Genomic DNA, 22472 nt, shown 5'->3' on the forward strand with positions numbered 1-22472 from the left:
GTCATATGGTAATTCTACTTTTAGTTTTTTAAGGAACCTCCATACTGTTCTCCATAGTGTCTGTATCAATTTACATTCCCACCAACAGTGCAAGAGGGTTCCCTTTTCTCCACACCCTCTTCAGCATTTGTTGTTTGTAGATTTCCTGATGATGCCCATTCAAAGTGGTATGAGGTGATACCTCATTGTAGTTTTGATTTGCATTTTTCTAATAATTAGTGATGTTGAGCAGCTTTTCATGGCTTCTTGGCCATCTGTATGTCTTCTTTAGAGAAATATCTATTTAGGTCTTCAGTGCATTTTTTGATTGGGTTGTTTCTTTTTTTAATATTGAGCTGCATGAGCTGTTTATATATTTTGGAGATTAATCCTTTGTCCATTGATTCGTTTGCAAATATTTTCTCCCATTCTGAGGGTTGTCTTTTCGTCTTGTTTGTGGTTTCCTTTGCTGTGCAAAAGCTTTGACGTTACATTAGGTCCCATTTGTGTATTTTTGTTTTTATTTCCATTACTGTAGGAGGTGGATCAAAAAAGATCTTGCTTTGATTGATGTCAAAGAGTGTTCTTCCTATGTTTTCCTCTAAGAGTTTTAGAGTGTCCGGTCTTACATTTAGGTCTCTAATCCATTTTGAGTTTATTTTTGTGTATGGTGTTAGGGAGTGTTCTAATTTCATTCTTTCACATGTAGCTGTCCAGTTTTCCCAGCACCACTTATTGAAGAGACTGTCTTTTCTCCATTGTCTATCTTTGCCTCCTTTGTCATAGATTAGTTGACCATAGGTGCGTGGGTTTATCTCTGGGCTTTCTATCTTGTTCCATTGATCGATGTTTCTGTTTTTGTGCCAGTACCATATTGTCTTGATTACTGTAGCTTTGTAGTATAGTCTGAAGTCAGGGAGCCTGATTCCTCCAGCTCCGTTTTTTTCCCTCAAGACTGCTTTGGCTCTTCGGGGCCTTTTGTGTCTCCATACACATTTTAAGATGATTTGTTCTAGTTCCGTAAAAAATGCCATTGGTAATTTGATAGGGATTGCATTGAATCTGTAGATTGCTTTGGGTAGTATAGTCATTTTCACAATATTGATTCTTCCAATCCAAGAACATGGTATATCTCTCCATCTGTTGGTATCATCTTTAATTTCTTTCATCAGTGTCTTATAGTTTTCTGCATACAGGTCTTTTGTCTCGCTAGGTAGGTTTATTCCTAGGTATTTTATTCTTTTTGTTGCAGTGGTGAATGGGAGTGTTTCCTTAATTTCTCTTTCAGATTTTTCATCATTAGTGTATAGGAATGCAAGAGATTTCTGTGCATTAATTTTGTATCCTGCAACTTTACCAAATTCATTGATTAGCTCTAGTAGTTTTCTGGTGGCATCTTTAGGATTCTCTATGTATAGTATCATGTCATCTGCAAACAGTGACAGTTTTACTTCTTCTTTTCCAACTTGTATTCCTGTTATTTCTTTTTCTTCTCTGATTGCCGTGGCTGGGACTCCCAAAACTATGTTGAATAATAGTGGTGAGAGTGGACATCCTTGTCTCGTTCCTGATCTTAGAGGAAATGCTTTCAGTTTTTCACCATTGAGAATGATGTTTGCTGTGGGCTTGTCGTATATGGCCTTTATTATGTTGAGGTAGGTTCCCTCTATGCCCACTTTCTGGAGAGTTTTTATCATAAATGGGTGTTGAATTTTGTCAAAAGCTTTTTCTGCTTCTATTGAGATGATCGTATGGTTTTTATTCTTCAGTTTGTTAATATGGTAAGTCACATTGATTGAGTTGCGTATATTGAAGAACCCTTGCATCCCTGGGATAAATCCCACTTGATCATGGTGTATGATCCTTTTAATGTGTTGTTGGATTCTGTTTGCTAGTATTTTGTGGAGGATTTTTGCATCTATATTCATCAGTGATATTGGTCTGTAATTTTCTTTTTTTGTAGTATCTTTGTCTGGTTTTGGTATCAGGGTGATGGTGGCCTCATAGAATGAGTTTGGGAATGTTCCTTCCTCTGCAATTTTTTGGAAGACTTTGAGGATGGGTGTTAGCTCTTCTCTAAATGTTTGATAGAATTCACCTATGAAACCATCTGGTCCTGGACTTTTGTTTGTTGGAAGATTTTTAATCACAGTTTCAATTTCATTACTTGTGATTGGTCTGTTCATATTTTCTGTTTCTTCCTGGTTCAGTCTTGGAAGGCTATACCTTTCTAAGAATTTGTCCATTTCTTCCAGGTTGTCCATTTTATTGGCATAGAGTTGCTTGTAGTAGTCTCTTAGGGTGCTTTGTATTTCTGCGGTGTCTGTTGTAACTTCTCCTTTTTCATTTCTAGTTTTATTGATTTGAGTTCTCTCCCTCTTTTTCTTGATGAGTCTGGCTAATGGTTTATCAATTTTGTTTATCTTCTCAAAGAACCAGCTTTTAGTTTTATTGATCTTTGCTATTGTTTTCTTTGTTTCTATTTCATTTATTTCTGCTCTGATCTTTATGATTTCTTTCCTTCTGCTAGCTTTGGGTTTTGTTTGTTCTTCTTTCTCTAGTTCCTTTAAGTGTAAGGTTAGAGTTTTTATTTGAGATTTTTCTTGTTTCTTGAGGTAGGCTTGTATAGCTATAAAATTCCCTCTTAGAACTGCTTTCGCTGCATCCCATAGGTTTTGGATCGTCGTGTTTTCATTGTCATTTGTCTCTAGGTATTTTTTGATTTCCTCTTTGGTTTCTTCAGTGATCTCTTGGTTATTTAGTAACGTATTGTTTAGCCTCCATGTGTTTGTCTTTTTTACGTTTTTTTCCCTGTAATTGATTTCTAATCTCATAGCATTGTGGTCAGAAAAGATGCTTGATATGATTTCAATTTTCTTAAATTTACTGAGGCTTGATTTGTGACCCAAGATGTGATCTTTCCTGGAGAATGTTCCATGAACACTTGAGAAGAAAGTGTAATCTGCTGTTTTTGGATGGAATGTCCTATAAATATCAATGAAATCTATCTGGTCTATTGTGTCATTTAAAGCTTCTGTTTCCTTATTAATTTTCTGTTTGGATGATCTGTCCATTGGTGTAAGTTAAAGTCCCCCACTATTATTGTGTTACTGTCGATTTCCTCTTTTATAGCTGTTAGCAGTTGCCTTATGTATTGAGGTGCTCCTATGTTGGGTGCATATATATTTATAATTGTTATATCTTCTTCTTGGATTGATCCATTGATCATTATGTAGTGTCCTTCCTTGTCTCTTGTAACATTCTTTATTTTAAAGTCTATTTTATCTGATATGATTATTGCTACTCCAGCTTTCTTTTGATTTCCATTTGCATGAAATATTTTTTTCCATCCCCTCAATTTCAGTCTGTATGTGTCCCTAGGTCTGAAGTGGGTCTCTTGTAGACAGCATATAGATGGGTCTTGTTTTTGTATCCATTCAGCAAGCCTGTGTCTTTTGGTTGGAGCATTTAATCTATTCATGTTTAAGGTAATTATCAATATGTATGTTCCTATGACCATTTTCTTAATTGTTTTGGGTTTGTTTTTGTAGGCCCTTTTCTTCTCTTGTGTTTCCCACTTAGAGAAGTTCCTTTAGCATTTGTTGTAGAGCTGGTTTGGTGGTGCTGAATTCTCTTAGCTTTTGCTTGTCTGTAAAGCTTTTGATTTCTCCGTCGAATCTGTATGAGATCCTTGCCGGGTAGAGTAATCTTGGTTGTAGGTTCTTCCCTTTCATCACTTTAAGTATATCATGCCACTCCCTTCTGGCTTGTAAAGTTTCTGCTGGAAATCAGCTGTTAACCTTATGGGGGTTCCCTTGTATGTTATTTGTCGTTTTTCCCTTGCTGCTTTCAATAATTTTTCTTTTTCTTTAATTTTTGCCAATTTGATTACTGTGTGTCTCGGCATGTTTCTCCTTGGGTTTATCCTGTATGGGACTCTCTGTGCTTCCTGGACTTGGGTGGCTATTTCCTTTCCCATGTTAGGGAAGTTTTCGACCATAATCTCTTCAAATATTTTCTCAGGTCCTTTCTCTCTCTCTTCTCCTTCTGGGACCCCTATAATGTAAATGTTGTTGCATTTAATGATGTCCCAGAGGTCTCTTAGGGTGTCTTCATTTCTTTTCATTCTTTTTTCTTTATTCTGTTCCACAGCAGTGAATTCCACCATTCTGTCTTACAGGTCACTTATCCGTTCTTCTGCCTCAGTTATTCTGCTACTGATTCCTTCTAGTGTATTTTTCATTTCAGTTATTGTATTGTTCATCTCTGTTTGTTTGTTCTTTAATTCTTCTAGATCTTTGTTAAACATTTCTGGCATCTTCTCGAACTTTGCCTCCATTCTTTTTCCGAGGTCCTGGATCATCTTCACTATCATTATTCTGAGTTCTTTTTCTGGAAGGTTGCCTATCTGCACTTCATTTAGTTGTTTTTCTGGGGTTTTATCTTGTTCCTTCATCTGGTACATAGCCCTCTGCCTTTTCATCTTTTCTGTCTTTCTGTGAATGTGATTTTTGTTCCACAGGCTGCAGGATTGTTGTTCTTCTTGCTTCTGCTGTCGGCCTTCTCGTGGATGAGGCTCTCTAACAAGCTTGTGCAAGTTTCCTGATGGGAGGGACTAGTGGTGGGTAGAGCTGGGTGTTGCTCTGGTGGGCAGAGCTCAGTAAAACTTTAATCTACTTGTGTGCTGATGGGTGGGGCTGGGTTCCCTCCCTGTTGGTTGTTTTGCCTGAGGTGACCCAACACTGGAGCCTACCCGGGCTCTTTGGTGGGGCTAATGGCGGACTCTGGGAGGGCTCACGCCAAGGAGTACTTCCCAGAACTTCTGCTGCCAGTGTCCTTGTCCTCTCGGTGAGACAGAGCCACCCCCTGCCTCTGCAGGAGACCCTCCAACACTAGCAGGTAGGTCTGGTTCAGTCTCTATGCGGTCACTGCTCATTCCCCTGGGTCCCGATGTGCACACTACTTTGTGTGTGCCCTCCAAGAGTGGAGTCTCTGTTTCCCTCAGTCCTGTCGAAGTCCTGCAATCAAATCCCGCTAGCCTGCAAAGTCTGATTCTCTAGGAATTCCTCCTCCCGTTGCCAGACCCCAGGTTGGGAAGACTGACGTGGGGCTCAGAACCTTCACTCCAGTGGGTGGACTTCTGTTGTATAAGTGTTCTCCGGTTTGTGAGTCACCCACCCTGCAGTTATGGGATTTGATTTTATTGTGATTGCGCCCCTCCTACCATCTCACTGTGGCTTCTCCTTTGTCTTTGGATGTGGGGTATCTTTTTTGGTGAGTTCCAGTGTCTTCCTGTCGATGATTGTTCAGCAGTTAGTTGTGATTCTGGTGTTCTCGCAAGAGGGAGTGAGAGCATGTCCTTCTACTCCGCCATCTTGACCCAATCTCCCTTTATTTATTTAATTTATTTTTGGCTGTGTTGGGTCTTAGTTGCAGCCCGCAGGATCTTTGTTGAGGCATATGCAGGGTCTTTTGTTGCAGTGCACGTGCTCTTTGTTGTGGTGGGCGGGCTTCTCTCTAGTTGTGGCGTATGGGTTTTTTTCTCTTCCCTAGTTGTGGCATGCAGGCTCCAGGGTGTGCGGGCTCTAGTTGAGGCACATGGGTTTAGTTGCCCCACGGCACGTGGGCTCTTAGTTCCCTGACCAGGGATCGAACCTGGGTCCCCTGCATTGTAAGGCAAATTCTTTACCACTGGACCACCAGGGAAGTCCCTTGCTCACTTCTTTAACAGGGTTTAACTTTTGTTCTTCCTGAGTTGGCTAGAGAAGGTAAAACAGAGAAAAATAGCATACCCTATATCTCCCCAGTTAAATTGACTTAGCCAGCTATTTATTGACAGTATAGGGTGTAAAGAAGCAAAAGAAAGAAGAATCTCAAACTGTCCTCCAAATATTCTGGTCCCAAAGTTGGATGCTGTCACTGGCTGATGTTTTGCTGCAGGGTAGAAATGGCCAAAGATGGAAAAGATATGTAGCCAGAAGCTGAGTTATGCTGATTGAAGAGTGGTTTGAGTTGCTATTATGGAAGACTCTTGGGAAAATTCCCTGTGTAGGTCTGAGTTCCCCCAACATAAACATATAAGATGTTTTTAACAGAACTGGGACTATTGTTCTTAAGCAAAATGCACTAGAGTTTCTGTGTTCCTTTCAGGAAATAGCTTGTCTGTGTTGTGACGAAGGAGAATAATGTGGTGTTTCTTGAAAGGGCTAAGTCCCTCTGGAAAAATAGGCTTGGTTGTTCCTTTGAAATAAATATGTGTGTGTGTGTGTGTGTGCGTGTATGTGCACACGCATCCAAAAGAAGTTAAGGAAGATTGTGATTGGTTGACACCATGAAATTTTAGTTTTTGTGTTGGGAGAAATAACAAATTGGGAGGATTTCTCCGAACAGTTATGTTTTCAGAGGCGTGACTGAACTTCTAAGCATACTCCCTGGTTGGCCACATGATAAGGAGTGAACTTCACCAGCTTTGCACCCTGGCATGGTTTGGACTGTTGAAAAGTCTCACTCTCAGACAGATGGTGAGTTCTGTAATTGTACTGACATTGTATTTACAGGGAATAAAGAAGCAGCCCATTTCCCAATTTCTGTCTCTCCGTGTGCTGTGATTTCTCTTTCCTGGTGATAAAAAGAATCACCTCAGAGAGGCATCCCCAGTTTTGGTTGGCCCTAAAAGAGTTGAGTCTCAGTGTCTTTGAATAAGCAAAGCATGAACCTGAGCAGTTCTGGCTCTTAGATGGGCTCACCTGCCCCCATCTTCTGCTATTATCTGTCGAACAGGATCTTCTCATCCAAAACTGTTGCATCAGAAATGGAACATCAGACCTTCTCCTAAGGCCCATAAGGAGGAGCAGGCTGAACAATTACTGGCTCAATTAATTTATCCTGCTTAGTTATACCAAAAAAAGAAGTGTGTGTGTCCATGTGTGTGTATGCACACATGTGTATATGGCCTTTTATTTCTGGTTTCTTTTTTTTTTTTTTAATATAAATTTATTTATTTATTTATTGGCTGAGTTGGGTCTTCATTGCTGCACGCGGGCTTTCTCTAGTTGTGGCGAGGGGGGCTACTCTTCGTTGTGGTGCGTGGGCTTCTCATTGCGGTGGCTTCCCTTGTTGTGGAACACGGGCTCTAGGCGCGCAGGCTTCAGTAGCTGTGGCACGTGGGCTTAGTTGCTCTGTGGCATGTGGGATCTTCCCGGACCAGGGCTCAAACCCATGTCCCCTGCATCAGCAGGCGGATTCTTAACCACTACGCTATCAGGGAAGCCTGCTTATTTCTGGTTACTTTACATTCTAAACCAAATTTTGCTCTGCTGTAAAATTTAAAAAGCAAGATGCAAAGAAGTGCATGTAGTGTGCTACCTTTTGTGTAAAAGGGAGGGAGGAAATAATTATATATTTGTATTTGCTTATATTTGCTAAAGAAACTCTGGAAAGATACTAAAGCAACTAATAAAAGTGGCTACGAGTGGAGACGGGGTGGGACCTAGAGGGGTAGAAGACTAGGACATTTTCACTGTACACCTTTTATATGTTCAACTTTTGAATCATATGAATATATTATCAATTCAAAATATATACCTAAACTAAAATTGTCTTGAAGTTTGGACATTCTCTGTCTACACTCTGAATTTTTAGAAGGCCTGAATATTTTAAAGCGCTCATATGTTACATTTGCCTCAGGAAAACTGAAAAAAAGAAGAAAACCATTTTGGAACAACAAATGCTATTCACATTTTTCTTGTGTAAGGAGATCTAGGAAAACAAAGGCAAAGTACCATATGTGTCTCCAGGGACCAAAACAGTGTGTAAACAAGTGAAGTTCAAAAAATAGGGAAGGAACTTCCCTGGTGGTCCAGTGGTAAAGAATCCGCCTTCCAATGCAGGGGATGTGGGTTCAATCCCTGGTCAGGGAACTAAGATCCCACATGCTGTGGGGCAGCTAAGACCCAACGCAGCAGCCAATAAATAAATAAATAAATAAACAAAAACTTTAAAAAAAAATAGGGAAGAAGAGAGAATCTCCCAAATGCTGGGCCTTCTATATAAACGCATCTCAAAATTTATATTGCAAGAAAAATTATATTGCAAACCGGTCAGAAAGCTTCTCCTCTGAGCCGTCCCCTTAAGGATGATTTAAAATGTACCTGTGGCACTGAGCAGTTGCAGAAAGATTGAGGACTAGCAAGATGGCAACAGCTAACTTGGAGATAAACGAATGAAAAGAGGTGAGAAGTAGCTTAGGGTGAAAAGGGACCAGAGATCTACAGAGAAAAATGGAAAAGCTTAACCAAGGCTGCTTGAGATATCATGGATCAACTCTGGGGCCGGCAGACTAGGAACCAGCACCGGTAAAAAGTCACAGGAATGCTGTCTGCAGCCTTGCCTGCTGTCCTGAGAGGATGCAGCCTGTTACTGAGGGAGTGGCAGCATCCCAGGGCGCCCATGTGGTGGCCTCCTCTGCCCACACACTTCAGTTTTTAGATCTTGTCTGTTGCTCAGGTTCAGTTCTAGTTCTCTGAGTTTGCTCTCTCCTGGGAGCATTTAAATGACTTTCCTGACAGCTTTAAATCATTTTAATAAGCGGGGAAGTAGAAGGGTCATACTCTGGAATAGAAGGACGATGGTTTGGTGTCCTCTCCTTGGTCTGATTCACCCGATTCTTGGTGACCCTAGACAGATCCGTGAGCTGGGTTTCAGCCTTTCCTTCTGTGAAATGGGAGAACAGATTAGAAGCAGGTCACAGAGACAGCATCACTTCCACCCCGACAGTATCACTTCACCACTTGGACCATTTTCCTCATCAGAAAGTGAAGGAGTTGCACTAAGTTCCTGAGCTCTACAATTTGAAATTGATAACAGATACCCAAAAACGTGTGTGACACGCTGAAAATAATTCTTATTTTGATATAGGTAGACAGCCTTAATATAAAGATGGTGATAATTTCATCCCACTCCCCAGTTCTTCAAGCCTCCACCCCAATCTCTGGGCAATCCTCTGGGAATGGCTTTGTGCTGACTTATAGGGGAATGTAATTTTCCTGCCCACCACTCCAGGACAATGCTGGGAGAGACTGGTTCTCAGAATGTGTGAATAGATGATTCTAGATCACATTCCAAGATTCCTTCCAGCTCTGTGAGTTTGAGAAACAGTTGTACACTACCCACCCCCACCCCCCAGCCCTGCTCCTCTAACTACCTCTTCTTCCCCCATAAAACACATCCCTTCAACAACTTGCAACTCGCCAAGACCCGTCGTAAACTTTAGGTAGTTGTGCAAAGTCAGAGAAGTGGGATTGGATCCAGTGTCAGTTGGATAGAAGGGATTCCATCGTCAGTGAAAACACTGACCTAGAATTCTAACTGCAGGACGACGTGTTAGTACTTGATGCAGCGACCAGCCTTTCAGCCTCAGCAGAAACACCTGGTGGGAGGATGGGCCTCAGCAGTCACAGGCTCTCCAAAGCTGCAAAGTGGCATCCCAGGATCGCCAGGGCTTCTTGGTAGTCTTATGCCTCTCCTCACCCCACTATTTAAAAATAACCAACTTTTTAAAAGTTGATTAAGTTTTGAATATTCACTATGGAAAGTTCTAGAAAAATAATAATCTCTTTCTCTCAGCAACAAAGACTGTCAGCAATGTCATTTCTTTCTTCCTGCCCTTTATAGTCATTCTAGAAGTACCATACCTCATGCTGGGGTATAGCCGTACATAAGGCAGGCAAAGTCTCAGCTCTCAGAGGAAGTACATTCTAGGGTGGATAATGAATAAGTATATGAGTATTTCAGAGACTGGCAAGTTATGAGAGAAATGGCCCAGGAAATAAGACGATGAGGAACTGGAGGGTGGGCTGGGGGTACCTTTTTTTTTTTTTTTAATTTATGGCTGTGTTGGGTCTTCGTTTCTGTGCGAGGGCTTTCTCTAGTTGCGGCAAGCGGGGGCCACTCTTCATCGCGGTGCGCGGGCCTCTCATTATCGCGGCCTCTCTTGTTGCGGAGCACAGGCTCCAGACGCGCAGGCTCAGTAACTGTGACTCACGGGCCCAGTTGCTCCACGGCATGTGGGATCTTCCCAGACCAGGGCTCGAACCCGTGTCCCCTGCATTGGCAGGCAGATTCTCAACCACTGCGCCACCGGGGAAGCCCTGGGGGTACTTTTGATAACGAGGTCAGGCAAGATTTGACAAGATGGAGCCTAAAATGGACAGAGATGGGCAGAGCCAGCCTTGGGGAGGTTGGAGGGAGAGAATGCTGGGGAGGGAAGGAGCCTGAGAGGGTCCTGGGACTGAAGGAACAGTTTGGAGATTGAGCAAGTCAAGGGCTGAGCCGAGAGGTGACCAAGGACCAGGTCAGGGGGGTCTTGTGGGCCCATTAGGAGTGCGGTTCTAAATGTAATGGCAAGCTGTTAGAGGACTTTAGCAGGGCAGTTACATGATATACTCCATGCATGTTTTTAAAAGATGACTTGCTGCTGTTTGGAGAATGGATTCTAAGGGGGGCAAAGTGAATGCAAGGAAAGCAGGTCTAGGAATCTAGAACAGCCCATGGGAGCCTGGACTAGGCAGGTGATAGAGAGAAGTAGATGGACTGGAGAAAATTTTGGAAGTAGAACAGACTTGCTAAGAGACTGAATAAGACAATGAGAAAAGATAAAACCTCCTCTGAAACCTTGCAGAATGGGGTGGGGGTAATTCATTAATTATGGCAAGCGGTTTTCTGTCGCTAGAGGTGAAGACTTCAACTTTGGGACACACCTTTCTTTGCTTTAGGAAATGTACCACAGTAGATCCGTATTTATAAATTCAGTCTTTCGCTCAACAGATCTTTATTGTGAGTTTACCTGGGCTAGGCACTGTTCTAGGTGTATTAGTAAACCAACCAGAAAAAAGCCCTGCCCTCACAGAGCTTACATGCTACCACACAGACAATACACATAATAAATGAACCAATTATGTAGCATGTTAGAGGTGATTTGTGCTATGGAAAGAAGAGATGTTCGTAGAGTAAGAGATCTCAGGAGCACTAGGCATGGAGGGGGAGGCTTTCACATTAGGGTGTCCAGGGCAGGCCTCTTTGGGCAGATGGCACTGGTAAAATATAGAAGAATTCTATATAAACATATCAAACACCAGAAGCTCCAGGAGGGCAGGGACTGTGCCTGCATTCTATGTAATACATGGTAAGAATGCAGTATTTGTTGAATGAATGAATGAATGAGTCTGAATGCATTTGTTAATGTTTTGTTAGGGGCTATAAATTTGTCTACATTTGAGTATTGTGACTCCAAAGAGGTGAGCTTTTTTTTTTTTTTTTTTTTTTTACTGGAATATTTCTATGTCATTAAAAAGTCTGTTCGCCATATACATAAACCATGACACGTTGAACCAGTCTTCCCCTTGTTCCCAGTCACTCCTCTCCAGCCACAGTGCCTGCCTTGCTCTTCTTCCATTTCATTTCTGTGATTACAGAAACGGCTCTCACCCATGGCAGCTTTGAATTTGAATTCTTGTTATTTTTGTATTAATCTTTGCTGCCTTCCTGTACCAAACATAAGCCAAAAAATAAATTAAATCACAATCACTGTTTATTTCTGAAGCAGTGTGTGTGGTCCTTCGGAGTTTGGAGTATGAGAAAAAGGGGAGAAGCAGGAAGATCCAAGTCCTGCACTGGCTCCACCCATCCCCCGCCCCCAATATCCCTGGCTTTGCTCTGTCTCCTTCCTTTGTCTTAGTATTTGATCTGCCCCCAGAAAGAAAAGGAAAGAACAAAACTACCACCAGATTATTAACACTACAAAAGTCATCTTAAAACTGAGATGATGGGGCTTCCCTGGTGGCACAGTGGTTAAGAATCCGCCTGCCAATGCAGGGCACACGGGTTCGATCCCTGGGCCGGGAGGGAAGACCCCACATGCCACAGAGCAACTAAGCCCGTGCGCCACAACTACTGAGCCTGCGCTCTAGAGCCTGTGAGCCACACCTACTGAGCCTGCGAGCCACAACTACTGAGCCTGTGTGCCACAACTACTGAAGCCCACACACCTAGAGACTGTGCTCCGCAACAAAAGAAGCCACTGCAATGAGAAGCCTGTGCACCACAATGAAGAGTAGCCCCAGTTTGCCGCAACTAGAGGAAGCCCACGCACAGCAACGAAGACCCAATGCAGCCAAAGATAGACAGATAGATAGATAGACAGATAAATAAATTTATAAAAAACAAAACGAAATAAAACCCTGAGATGATGGTTTCTATTGTAGGCACACATAGACTTTGGACAGGTGATTAAACAAGTGTTCTGTGGTCCATTTTCATGCTTCCACGTGGGACCCTGGAATGAATGAGATAGCTCAGGTGAATAGTGCTGATCCAAAAACTGCATATGTATATGACCAGGGCCAGGGTGCTGGGTGTGATGAATAGTGTGTCTACAGCTAGAGAGATGGTGCCAGGAGTTTTGTTCCTTTCCTTTAAAAAAAAAAAGTAGTGAAATGAATACATTTTCAGGTTAAAAAAATCTTGGTGCTTTTTCTATATCAGAATCTTTTTAGGATGTCAGGAGATATAAGCAGTATTCGGTTCCCTGTGTAATGTTGCCCACTGGTCCATAGACATCACTTCTCTTGAAATGATCCCCTTAGAGATTTTACTTGTGTGAATCTTGTGGTGGAATGCTCTCTATACTGATTATTTAGAAATGAAGCAAAAAGGGGGAATTGAGGGATGAACAGGCAGAGCACAGAGGATTTTTAGGCAGTGAAACTACTCTGTATGATACTATAATGATGGATACATTATACACTTGTCCAAACCTACAGAATGTGCAACACCAAGAGTGAGCCCTAATGCAAGCTGTGGACTTTGGGTGATAATGATGTGTCAATGTAGGTTCATCGGTTGTAACAAATGTACCACTCCAGTAGGGGATATTGATAATGGGGGAGGTTATGTGTGTGTAGGGAGAGGTGGGAGGTAGAGGGAAATCTCTGTACTTTCCTCTCAATTTTGCTGCAAACCTAAAACTGCTCTAAAAAATAGTCTATTAAATAAATTTTTTTAAAAAAGCAAAATGTGTGAGCCTTGAAGGCATTGTGCTAAGTGAGATAAGCTGGTCACAAAAGACAAATTCTGTATGTTCCACTTATAGGAGATACTTTTATCACCGAACCAAATTTGGGTTCAGTCACCCGACACGCAGCAAAGCTAGTTTACTGACACCCATCTGTGGTGAAGGAAAGTATAGCATTAATTGCAAAGTGTCAAGCAAGGAGAATAAGCAGCTAATGTTCAAAAGACCTGAACTCCCAGATGGCTTTCAGGGAAGGGTTTTTAAAGGCAACATTAGGGCTGAGGGTTATAGGTGATCACCTTGCCTGACTGATGGGGTGGGAGGGCAACAGGGTGATGTTTTGGGAATGTCGGTCATCAACCTTGTGGTTCCAACCAGTCTGGGCTCTATGTGCTGGTGGGCAGCGTGCAGTTAACTTCTCCCGCCTGGTGGGGGCTTTAGCATCTGCAAAACAATTCAAGGATATGACTCAGGATATTATCTACAGCCCTTGAGGAGGAACTAAAGGTCCTTGACTTTGTTTTATGGATAAATTATTTTGTCTTGCTTGACTGCTTTCTTTTGTTTCTGCATTTTCTCACTTCTCTGATATTAAAATTGCCCTTTGGAACTCGGGGAAGGCCTAGGTGCCTAAAGCTTTTCTACAAACAAGAGGCAGGGGACACAGGGGTCAGTCCCCGGGAAGGCCCCACAGGGTCCTGTTCCGTTTCACTTAGAGCAGTCAAATTCAGAGACCGAAAGTTGAATGGTGGTTTGCAGGGGCTGGGAGAGGGGGAATGGGGACATTGTTTAATGGGTACAGACAGAGTTTCAGTTAGGGAAGGTGAAAAAGTTCTGGAGATGGATGGTGGTGATGGTTGCACAACCCTGTGAATGTACGAATGCCACTGAATTGTACATTTAAAAATGGTTTAAATGGTATATTTTATGTATATTTTATCACAGTAAGAAACTAGGGTGAGGAAATAAACTGAGGTAATACACTGAGTAGGATAGATATATTTTCCTATCAGTTGGGGTCAGAATGAAGAGTGTAATAGGATTGTGACTTTTAATTTCTTTTGCTACATAAACTGTGATGACTCCCTCGCCCCATTCCCCATTTTCTCTGGAAATAATAATAAGGAAAAAGGATCTTCATCTCCAGCTACCAAAAGGGCAGCAGAAATAACCTCACCTCATTTCCAATAGGTTTCTTCCTTCCTCAGAGTTGCCTTCTCTTCTCTTCCTACTCCCCTCTAAACAGGACACCAATCTGACTGGAAATGGCAGCGAAGTCCAGCTTTCACACATAGTAAGGGCTCAATAAATAATACCTGTGAAAAACTGATATTTACAAAATATACATTTCAGGAGAATCTACTAGGAGGGGAGGGGCCCACGTGAAATGCAGGGGTTCCCTGAGCTATCTTTATACACCTGCACTGCAGAATAGGCAAGGGTGACAGAATAATATTTTAAGGTTATATTTTCCCCAGTGTCTTCCCTTTTCCTGTTCCCTTATTCAGGCAGGGAGAGGAAGAGTGTTCCGTGCTGAATGAGGGGAAATACATGGCAGAATACTATAAAGCAGTCCTTAGAAGGAGAGCTGGCGACCAGCAGGCTGAATCAGGCCTGCAGGGAAGCTAGGTGTGACCCCTCACAATATTGATCTGTACAGTGTTGTCTGAAATGTGTAGATGTTTAAAAGTTGTGAAATTTCACATAAAAATCTGGGTTTCTGGTTTCTCTTTAAATATGGGAAGATAGCTTGAGCAACCTTGGTTGCCTCACCTGGCAACAACCAGCTGGATCTGAGCTGCAGCTGTTGCATTTACAATGGTGTATTAGTTAGGATAACATAGCCCTTCAGATTTCAGTGGCATAACCCAGGAGAAGTTGATTTCTCACTCATGTACAACGAGGCCGGAGCAGGTAATTCAGAGACTGGGGCTCCTTCCTTTCTGTGTCTCCACCATCCCCAAGGGCCTTGGATTCTTTGATTTCAGCCTGTGGAATGGGAAAAAGGCAGTGGAGAAGCACGCTATTCTCAACCACCTTGGTTTGAAAGTGACATCCTCTGTTTCATTCCATTGGTGGGTTCCAGGCATATGACCTGCCTTGATGCAAGGGGTGCTGTGAAATGTGGAGCCTGACAGAGGCTCCATGGAAGGGGAGGCATAAATGTATGGTGGGCTGGTGCAACTCTGCCACAAATGGGCGTGTGCGTTTCAGTTCACCACAATCTTAGCCACTGTCTTTCTATCCCTAAGTGGCCCCGGCTTAAGGTGTCTGTGGACAGAATGTGAGGAAGAAACATACAAAGAGATGGATTCTTCTTAGAATGAAAAAGAGATTTCCTTCAGTTGGAAGAGAGAGAGAGACAGAGGTCAGCATGTCCCTGGGCAGAGGGTCTGTGTGCCTTACTTCCCTGTAATATCATCTAGGAAACTGCAAGGCCCTCAGAGGAATGACTACATGGCATGTCTTGGCAGATGGGATGACAGCCACCCTGACCCCACCCAAATTTCCTGTGTTCCTCAGTGGGTCACAAAAGTGGTAGAGAGCTAATTTACTGAAGCAGCATACAGACTTCAACAGTGGAGAAAACTCAGCCACATTTTCTGGGGAAGGAGGACCAAATGGATGAATGCTTCCCTCCCTATCCCATACCACAGGACTGTGTAAATCCCTGGGATTAAGGACTCCAGGAAGGAGGAAGGCTAACTCCCCCACTCCCTTGGTAGATTAGCTGCTAGGGGGTCTACACTAAGTCATTATATACAATAATGGATATGTGACAATTCTTGCACACCTGAGTTTATGGACTGACGTTCATACCCTCTACTCAGTTTTGCAATTGTCTAAATGAAGGTGCTGAGGAAGGCGGTGACCTTGTTCATTTCAGCTTTTTCTAGAAACTTTGCCCTCCACCTCCCAAACCTAAAGCAGTGCCTCCTATCCCAGCCCCATCCCTCCCACATACCACAAAAAAGCAAACAAAAGTCCTAGCCCTGTCAGTTTACAAATCTTTTCAAACTGAGGTGGTTGACGCTGGCTGGTGTGATGGAAAGCCCCAGGACAGGCACTGTGTGTATTCCTGGCGCATCTCTTTTGCTCAAAGATTTGGGAAAATATTTTTATAAGAAACTGGGTTAAATTAAGGAGTAAAAGGCAAAATTCACATTTCAAAAAAATGATGAAATTCCAGACTTCAAAGGAACTTTTTTCTCGCAGGAAGGGGACCTCCCTCTTTCAGAACCCCATGTGGATCTCCACTGGAGTTCTTCTGAGAAGAACACTTCTGTGGAAAAGTTGGAGCCGCGCTGGCTCTGCGCCCGGCCTGGCTCTGGGCCTCTCCCCTGGCTTGGGCTGAGGCTCCTCAGGGGTATCGCGTTCTTGTTAATATCTACTCACGTTTCTAAACTCAGTTTGTCAGCGCCTACACAACCTGAGAGGTATTGCCAGGTTCCAACTCGCTCTTTTCCCGAGGGGAAATTGAGAATCAGCAACTTAAAAGGACTTGCCTGGGAAGCATCTAGGCTTCCCAGGCCAAGGCTTCTCTCAGTGTCCTTGGCCGCCTCCATCCCTTAATCCTGCTTTAACCCTTGGCCCCTTGGTGTTTTGCAGAGAACCTCATGCCCCACGCACCCACCCCCGGCCCATAGTTCACCCTGCAATTCCATCCTTGGGGGCCCTTCCTCCCCCCTGGAGTATCTGGCGCCCATGGGGGTGCTTAGGAAAGTTTGGTGAATTAATGACCGCTGGTTCAAACAAATGCAAGAGCCCAGTGCAGGGTCTGGTGAGGATGGGGGTGAGGGGTGATTTACTCCGCCATCTCCCAGTGCAGCCCAGAGAGAGGGGCTAGGGTCCGCGTTGGAGGACTGGAAAGCGCCTCATGAAGCGTGCAGAAGCACCAACGCAAGTTGGCAGGGGTAGCCTCCTCTCGCCGCCCAAGGTTCTCCGGTGGGCGCGCAGCCGAGCCGCCTGGCTGGTGCAATCTCCCGCGCGCCTTGCATTGATCAAAATGGATTGAAACAGTAAACGCGAGGAGGAGCAACTGCTCTCGAGTCTCGACTGGGGAGCACGACCAATGGGGATGCGAGCCCCGTTGCGCGAACCAATCAGCGCAGGGCCAGCGACAGCGCGGGCCAATGGGGGCGCCGGCTCGGCGCTGGAAGAAAGCACGGAGTCGGCGCCGGCTGCAGACTTGCGCTGCCCACGCGATCGGTCCTTTCCAGCAGACTCCCAGTTCCCGCTTCCGCACCATGGACTCCCTGATGCAGGTGGTCAACTTCGGGCCCGGGCCAGCCAAACTGCCGCGCTCGGTAAGTCCCCCCTAGCGCGCGCCGGCAGGGCGGTCCGGGCGGGAGCAGGCGCGTGGGTGGCTGTGCATCCCTGCCCGGGGCTCCCGGATCCCCACCCCCTGCCCGGAGTTCCCCGAACGCTCTGCACTGGCGTGCACTCCCAGTTTACGATCTATCGTGGGTGGGCCTCTAGAAGAATACATTAGGGAAGGACCTCGGCGAGGCTTGCTTGTGCAGCTGTCGCTGGCGCCGGCTACGGGTGCGCCGCGTGCAGAACTCGGCCGGCCGGGGAGTGCTGGCTCGCTGCGCTGCGCACCTGCAAACTCCGGCGCTGTGCCTTCAATCCGGCCGGGCCGGGGGCGCGGCGGAAAAGAAAAAGCTCTCAACTCTGCGTTCGCCTCGTCCCGCAGTGCTGCAAACCAGGCAGTGTTGAGTGGATGCGTGAATGGACACTGTGAATGAATGGTGAATGAGGATTGCGTTAACTGGAGGGAACTGCAAACTGGAGGCCCGCGCACGACCCCTCGGAAGCAGTGTTGCCTTTAGCCAGAACTTGGAAACATTGCTTTTCAGAAATGTAAATTTAAAAGCCTTCAGTCCAGGCCAGGCTTTCCCTCCTTGTCTCTCAGATACCCCACCCGTCCCTAAAGCCTTTTTTCTCCTCTCTGTTTCACGCGTAGATTGTTTTTGTTTTTTTCAACTGGAGTGTCCCCTAAAGGCATTCTAATATTCAAATTCTGGTAGGCCTTGGGCTGCTAGCCCAGTTCGGTTCACTTTGTTCTGGAGCAAATGAATGACTGAATTCTCCCCTGGGCCATTACCAGACCTTTCGAGTGCAAGTGGAACTTACTCCCTGCCTTCCCAGCCCCCAGCCGGGTTCCGGCTCCTCCCCTAACCTCCAAAACCCACTCCCTCCACATCCATTCTCCCCTCCCACCGCCCAAGCTGTGAAGGAGGCCAAGTCTCTACTGTGCCTTGGACGCGCTGACCCCTGCCGCTGCTGTTACATTTTTATTTTTCTAACCGGGATGACTCTGATGATATGTTGTAGCAACATGGGGCATAGCCAAGTGCTTTACAATTATCTGCTGTTGAACTGAGTAGAATCTCCCTGGGACAGAGACTTCTCTGTGTTGTGATGAGAACAGAGAATCTTACAATTGTAGAAAGGAAAGGACATTTTGGTTTTCTGGGGGCAGCGCTCTTAGGAGCTGAGAGTACAGGGCTTCGTTTTTTCTTAGTTATTGCGGTCTGTTTTAGGTGAGATTCCCTGCCAGAGCTGTGCAAACGTTTCCTCTACCCTCACCGTTTTTTCCCTCTCTGTGTTTTGGAGTCTTCTGCGCATTTGTTTCCTGTGTAATTTGTTCTGCATTTATTATAAAGGCAGTTGTTATCAGTAGTACAATTACTTATTATTTATTTTCCTGGGAGGATTTATGCCCTCCTATGTGCTCTCCAAGCTGGCGGTGGGGGGGGGCAGATGTTGCTATTTATGTGTCTTCTTGATTTAATTGAAGTATAAGGATTAGAGAAGCTTTGCAAACTTTTTTTGACTGTAACCACAATGAAAAATATATTTCACAAAATGAGCAAGTACCTGCACATAATTAAAACAAAAGGCTTATGAAATATTTAGCCTAATGACTACAACATGCACAATTTTGTGTTCTACTCTGCTCTGGTCTATTCTAGTCCATTAAAAAATTAGTTATGATCCACAAAAGAGGTTGCATTCTTCAGTTTGAAAAAAATAAACTCCACTGGATTAGAGGGGTATGCTTTTTGGGCAGAAGTTTTTAAAACTTGTTATAATGATTTTGGTTATAAACTTTTATAGATGTCTTTTCAAGGAATACTATCTATGAGAGAAATACAGTCTGAACAGAAGTTCAAGGATGATTCTATCAGAGACAGATGTTTGTATTTACTAAAGACAAGGATTTGCCAAAAGTTTGTTTGATCAGCCATTGCTAATGTGTCCAACAAAAACGATGACAAATTCTTGAACCTCTTTTTTTTGTCTCATTCTTTATTGTTAAAATGGTGTTTTTTCAGACAAGTTGCAGTCCAGTTTAGATTATGTTTTTTTTTTTTAATTTTAATTTTTCACTGCATTGGGTCTTCGTTGCTGCACGCAGGCTTTTCTCTAGTTTCAGTGAGTGGGGGCTGCTCTTCGTTGTGGTGTGTGGGCTTCTCATTGCGGCGGCTTCTCTTGTTGCGGAGCACAGGCTCCAGGTGCCTGGGCTTCAGTAGTTGTGGCATGAGGGCTCTGTAGGTGTGGCTTGCAGGCTCTAGAGCGCAGGCTCAGTAGTTGTGGCGCACGGGCTTAGTTGCTCCGCGGCCTGTGGGATCTTCCCAGACCAGGGCTCGAACCCGTGTCCCCTGCATTGGCAGGTGGATTCTTAACCACTGAGCCACCAGGGAAGCCCTAGATTATGTTTTATGAGGTCTTTAGCCTGTATCTTTTAAGGGAACCTCCTTTGATGGCAGGATGCTTCTACAGAGGGTTTATCTCACCTATTTTGTGTACATTTTTAGAGCATTTCTTTCTCTCTTTTTACTTTATGGCAGGTCGCTCATACACAAAGGTAGAGAGGGAATAATATAACTAAATTCATGGACCCATCCAAAATTTAACAACTAAGGACATTTTGCCAATCTTGTTTCAGCGCTCCCTCCCCCATACCCTCTTTCTCCCCTTCTGCCCCTGGATAATTTTAAAGCCAATCACAGATATCATGTCATTTCACTCGTAAACAATGCAGCATGCATCTCTGATAAGGGCTTTCTATTCTTCTTACTGAAGTGTGTATATCTATCTATCTATCTGTCTACATCTATCTACATATATCTATGTAGATATATATATGAAATATGTGTTTTTCTTTCAGTGTGTAGTAATTTGCATTTTACTCGCCTTTGGGAAAAAAACAATGAGGCACCTCCCTAGCAAGTGAGCTATGTGTTTGGGGTTGGGGGTAGGGAATGAGCCTTGCCCCCCCACCCCCCGTTTCCTGGCACTGGTAGATTGGCCGTAAGATGGGTCCCACCTGTCCAGTTGTCCTTGTAAGGCAGAACGTGGTTATGGGATTGCAGTGATCTTACAAGATGGGTCAAGGGGCTGGACAGGGCATACAGCTAAGTACCTCTGGAGCCACAGCTGAGATTCCTCACCTGCAAATTGGGGATGAGAATATCACCTTCAGGGCTGTTGTTGAGGGGAGAGATCAGTACATCAGTACCCCTGACGAACCTTAATTCACAGCAGGTGCTTCCTAATTCCTGCCCACCCCACCCATCCCAGCAGACCAAAAAGATGGAAAATTGAGTTATCAGTTTAACTTGGGCCTAATTGATTTTTTTGTTGTCCCCCAGAACTTTATGCTTTTTGTGCCTTTGCTGTCAGAGTGCAAATGCAATTGTGGAAGGGACATTTTTCTAGGGAATTAGACTTTTCCCAAAGATCTGAAGTTGACAGTTAAAGAATTGTTATCAGAAAACTTCTATACTTGATCTTTTTTTAAGTCCAAGTGAGTTTTTATCTCTAAGTAAATTCATGCCTTTGGAAAAACTGTGTCGTAGCATCAGTCACGTTGCATAATTTCACTCTCAACTTGAGTGTAAGTTGCATCATCGGGGCTCTGTGGGGATAGGGGGAGGAAGGGGATTGGCTGTGGGCAGGGACATAAGCTTCCGCACAGGCCTGGTGGGTGGATCCTCTCCCCTGTGCCTCCCCCACTGCAGTTTGTATGTCCAGAGCTGTGCACAGCATATTGAAATCATCTTAAATTTTCTTTTATTTTTTTTCTAGGTATTGTCAGAGATACAAAAAGAGTTATTAGACTACAAAGGAGTTGGGATTAGTGTTCTTGGTAAGATTTACTTTTGGATTCTGTGAATGTCCAGGATTCAGAGGGAACCAATTAAAATGCATCATCAAGCCTAGAATTTCTACTGGGTCTTCCTGTAGGCCTTTGTAGATATATTTTTAAATTTTAATAACTTCCATAGCATGTTTGATCGAAGCAATTTTGAAAGCAACATAAATGCTGGCGAGGGGTTTATACGTCTCAGCTTACTGTCGCATCATTGGTTTTTTTCTATGCATAAGATCTGAGATCAAAAGATCCTGTACATTTGCATTAACAGTGCCCAAACATTTATAAAATTGCTTCACATTCATTTTACAGTTTTTGCTGTTCTTAAACATGAACTCATTAATGTTTAAAAGTACACAAGCCTTTTTTTGAAGATCTTGCATGTTAATAATTTCATGAAGTTTCTTTGAGTTCTAAAATTTACTTTTTTTAAAATTTAATTTTCTTTTTCTTTTTTGATATTTCCAAAGGCTACAGACTATTAAGAGACTGTGGGTTTAACTGTGTGCTCACTGCTATTAAATTTTGTTCCTGTGGATCTGGCACATGCACCTAGATTTCTGTGAAGTGAGAGCACAGTGTGGAATTTTGTGCTATTGTCCTAAGGGCAGCCTTTGCACACAATTCCTGTTTGTGAGAAAGATGTGAGTAATCAGAGACCAAAGGATAAATTAGTACATGGCTCATTCAGTGAATATTGCCACTTTTGAAAAATCATTCTGCTGTGACAATAAGGTTAAAATGTTTGCAGTTTGAAAATCAATTTGGATTTTCCCTTAATGTAAGTGTGACCCACAATTTGAATGGAAAATAACTGACATTTCCCGTTGTTATTTGATTTGTAAATTTTGTAGTTACAGCTATAGTTAACTTTTGTTGCTTTGGTTTTGAACTGGAATTTTTTTTCTTGTTTATCTTTCTTTCCACAGAAATGAGCCACAGGTCATCAGATTTCTCTAAGATTATTAACAACACAGAGAACCTTGTGCGGGAATTATTGTAAGTTTAAAATTTTAAAGACAAAATTGTGTTATTCTTGTTTGGTAATCCATATACGTGGGTGTCTGTTGCATTATTTTTTAGACTCTGCTGTGTGTTCAGAATATTCTATTCTTACAAATAATCTTGTTAAGATTCTCCCAAATTCACTAGATCAGTACAGAATGCTTTTTATTTGTTCCTCATCCTGGATTTGTATGTTTATTTTTATTTTATGTGGTTTTTCCAAAGATTTGAAATCATTGTATCTGGGAAAGATAT

The 22472-nt window shown here is 43.4% G+C and overlaps 1 protein-coding gene across 1 annotated transcript in view; it reads left to right on the plus strand.

Moving 5' to 3' along the window:
* Positions 1–17199: 17199 nt before the first annotated feature.
* The window catches only part of LOC132367869 (phosphoserine aminotransferase), a 29998-nt gene continuing 24725 nt past the window's right edge, over positions 17200–22472 (plus strand). The window contains exons 1-3 of the mRNA XM_059926474.1: positions 17200–17355; positions 21146–21206; positions 22142–22211. Of these exons, the coding sequence (XP_059782457.1) occupies positions 17296–17355; positions 21146–21206; positions 22142–22211 (191 nt within the window). The 5' untranslated portion in view covers positions 17200–17295. The remainder of the gene's footprint in view (positions 17356–21145; positions 21207–22141; positions 22212–22472) is intronic.

This window comes from Balaenoptera ricei, chromosome 6 (genome assembly GCF_028023285.1).
Source record: "Balaenoptera ricei isolate mBalRic1 chromosome 6, mBalRic1.hap2, whole genome shotgun sequence".
Taxonomy (NCBI): Eukaryota; Metazoa; Chordata; class Mammalia; order Artiodactyla; family Balaenopteridae; genus Balaenoptera; species Balaenoptera ricei.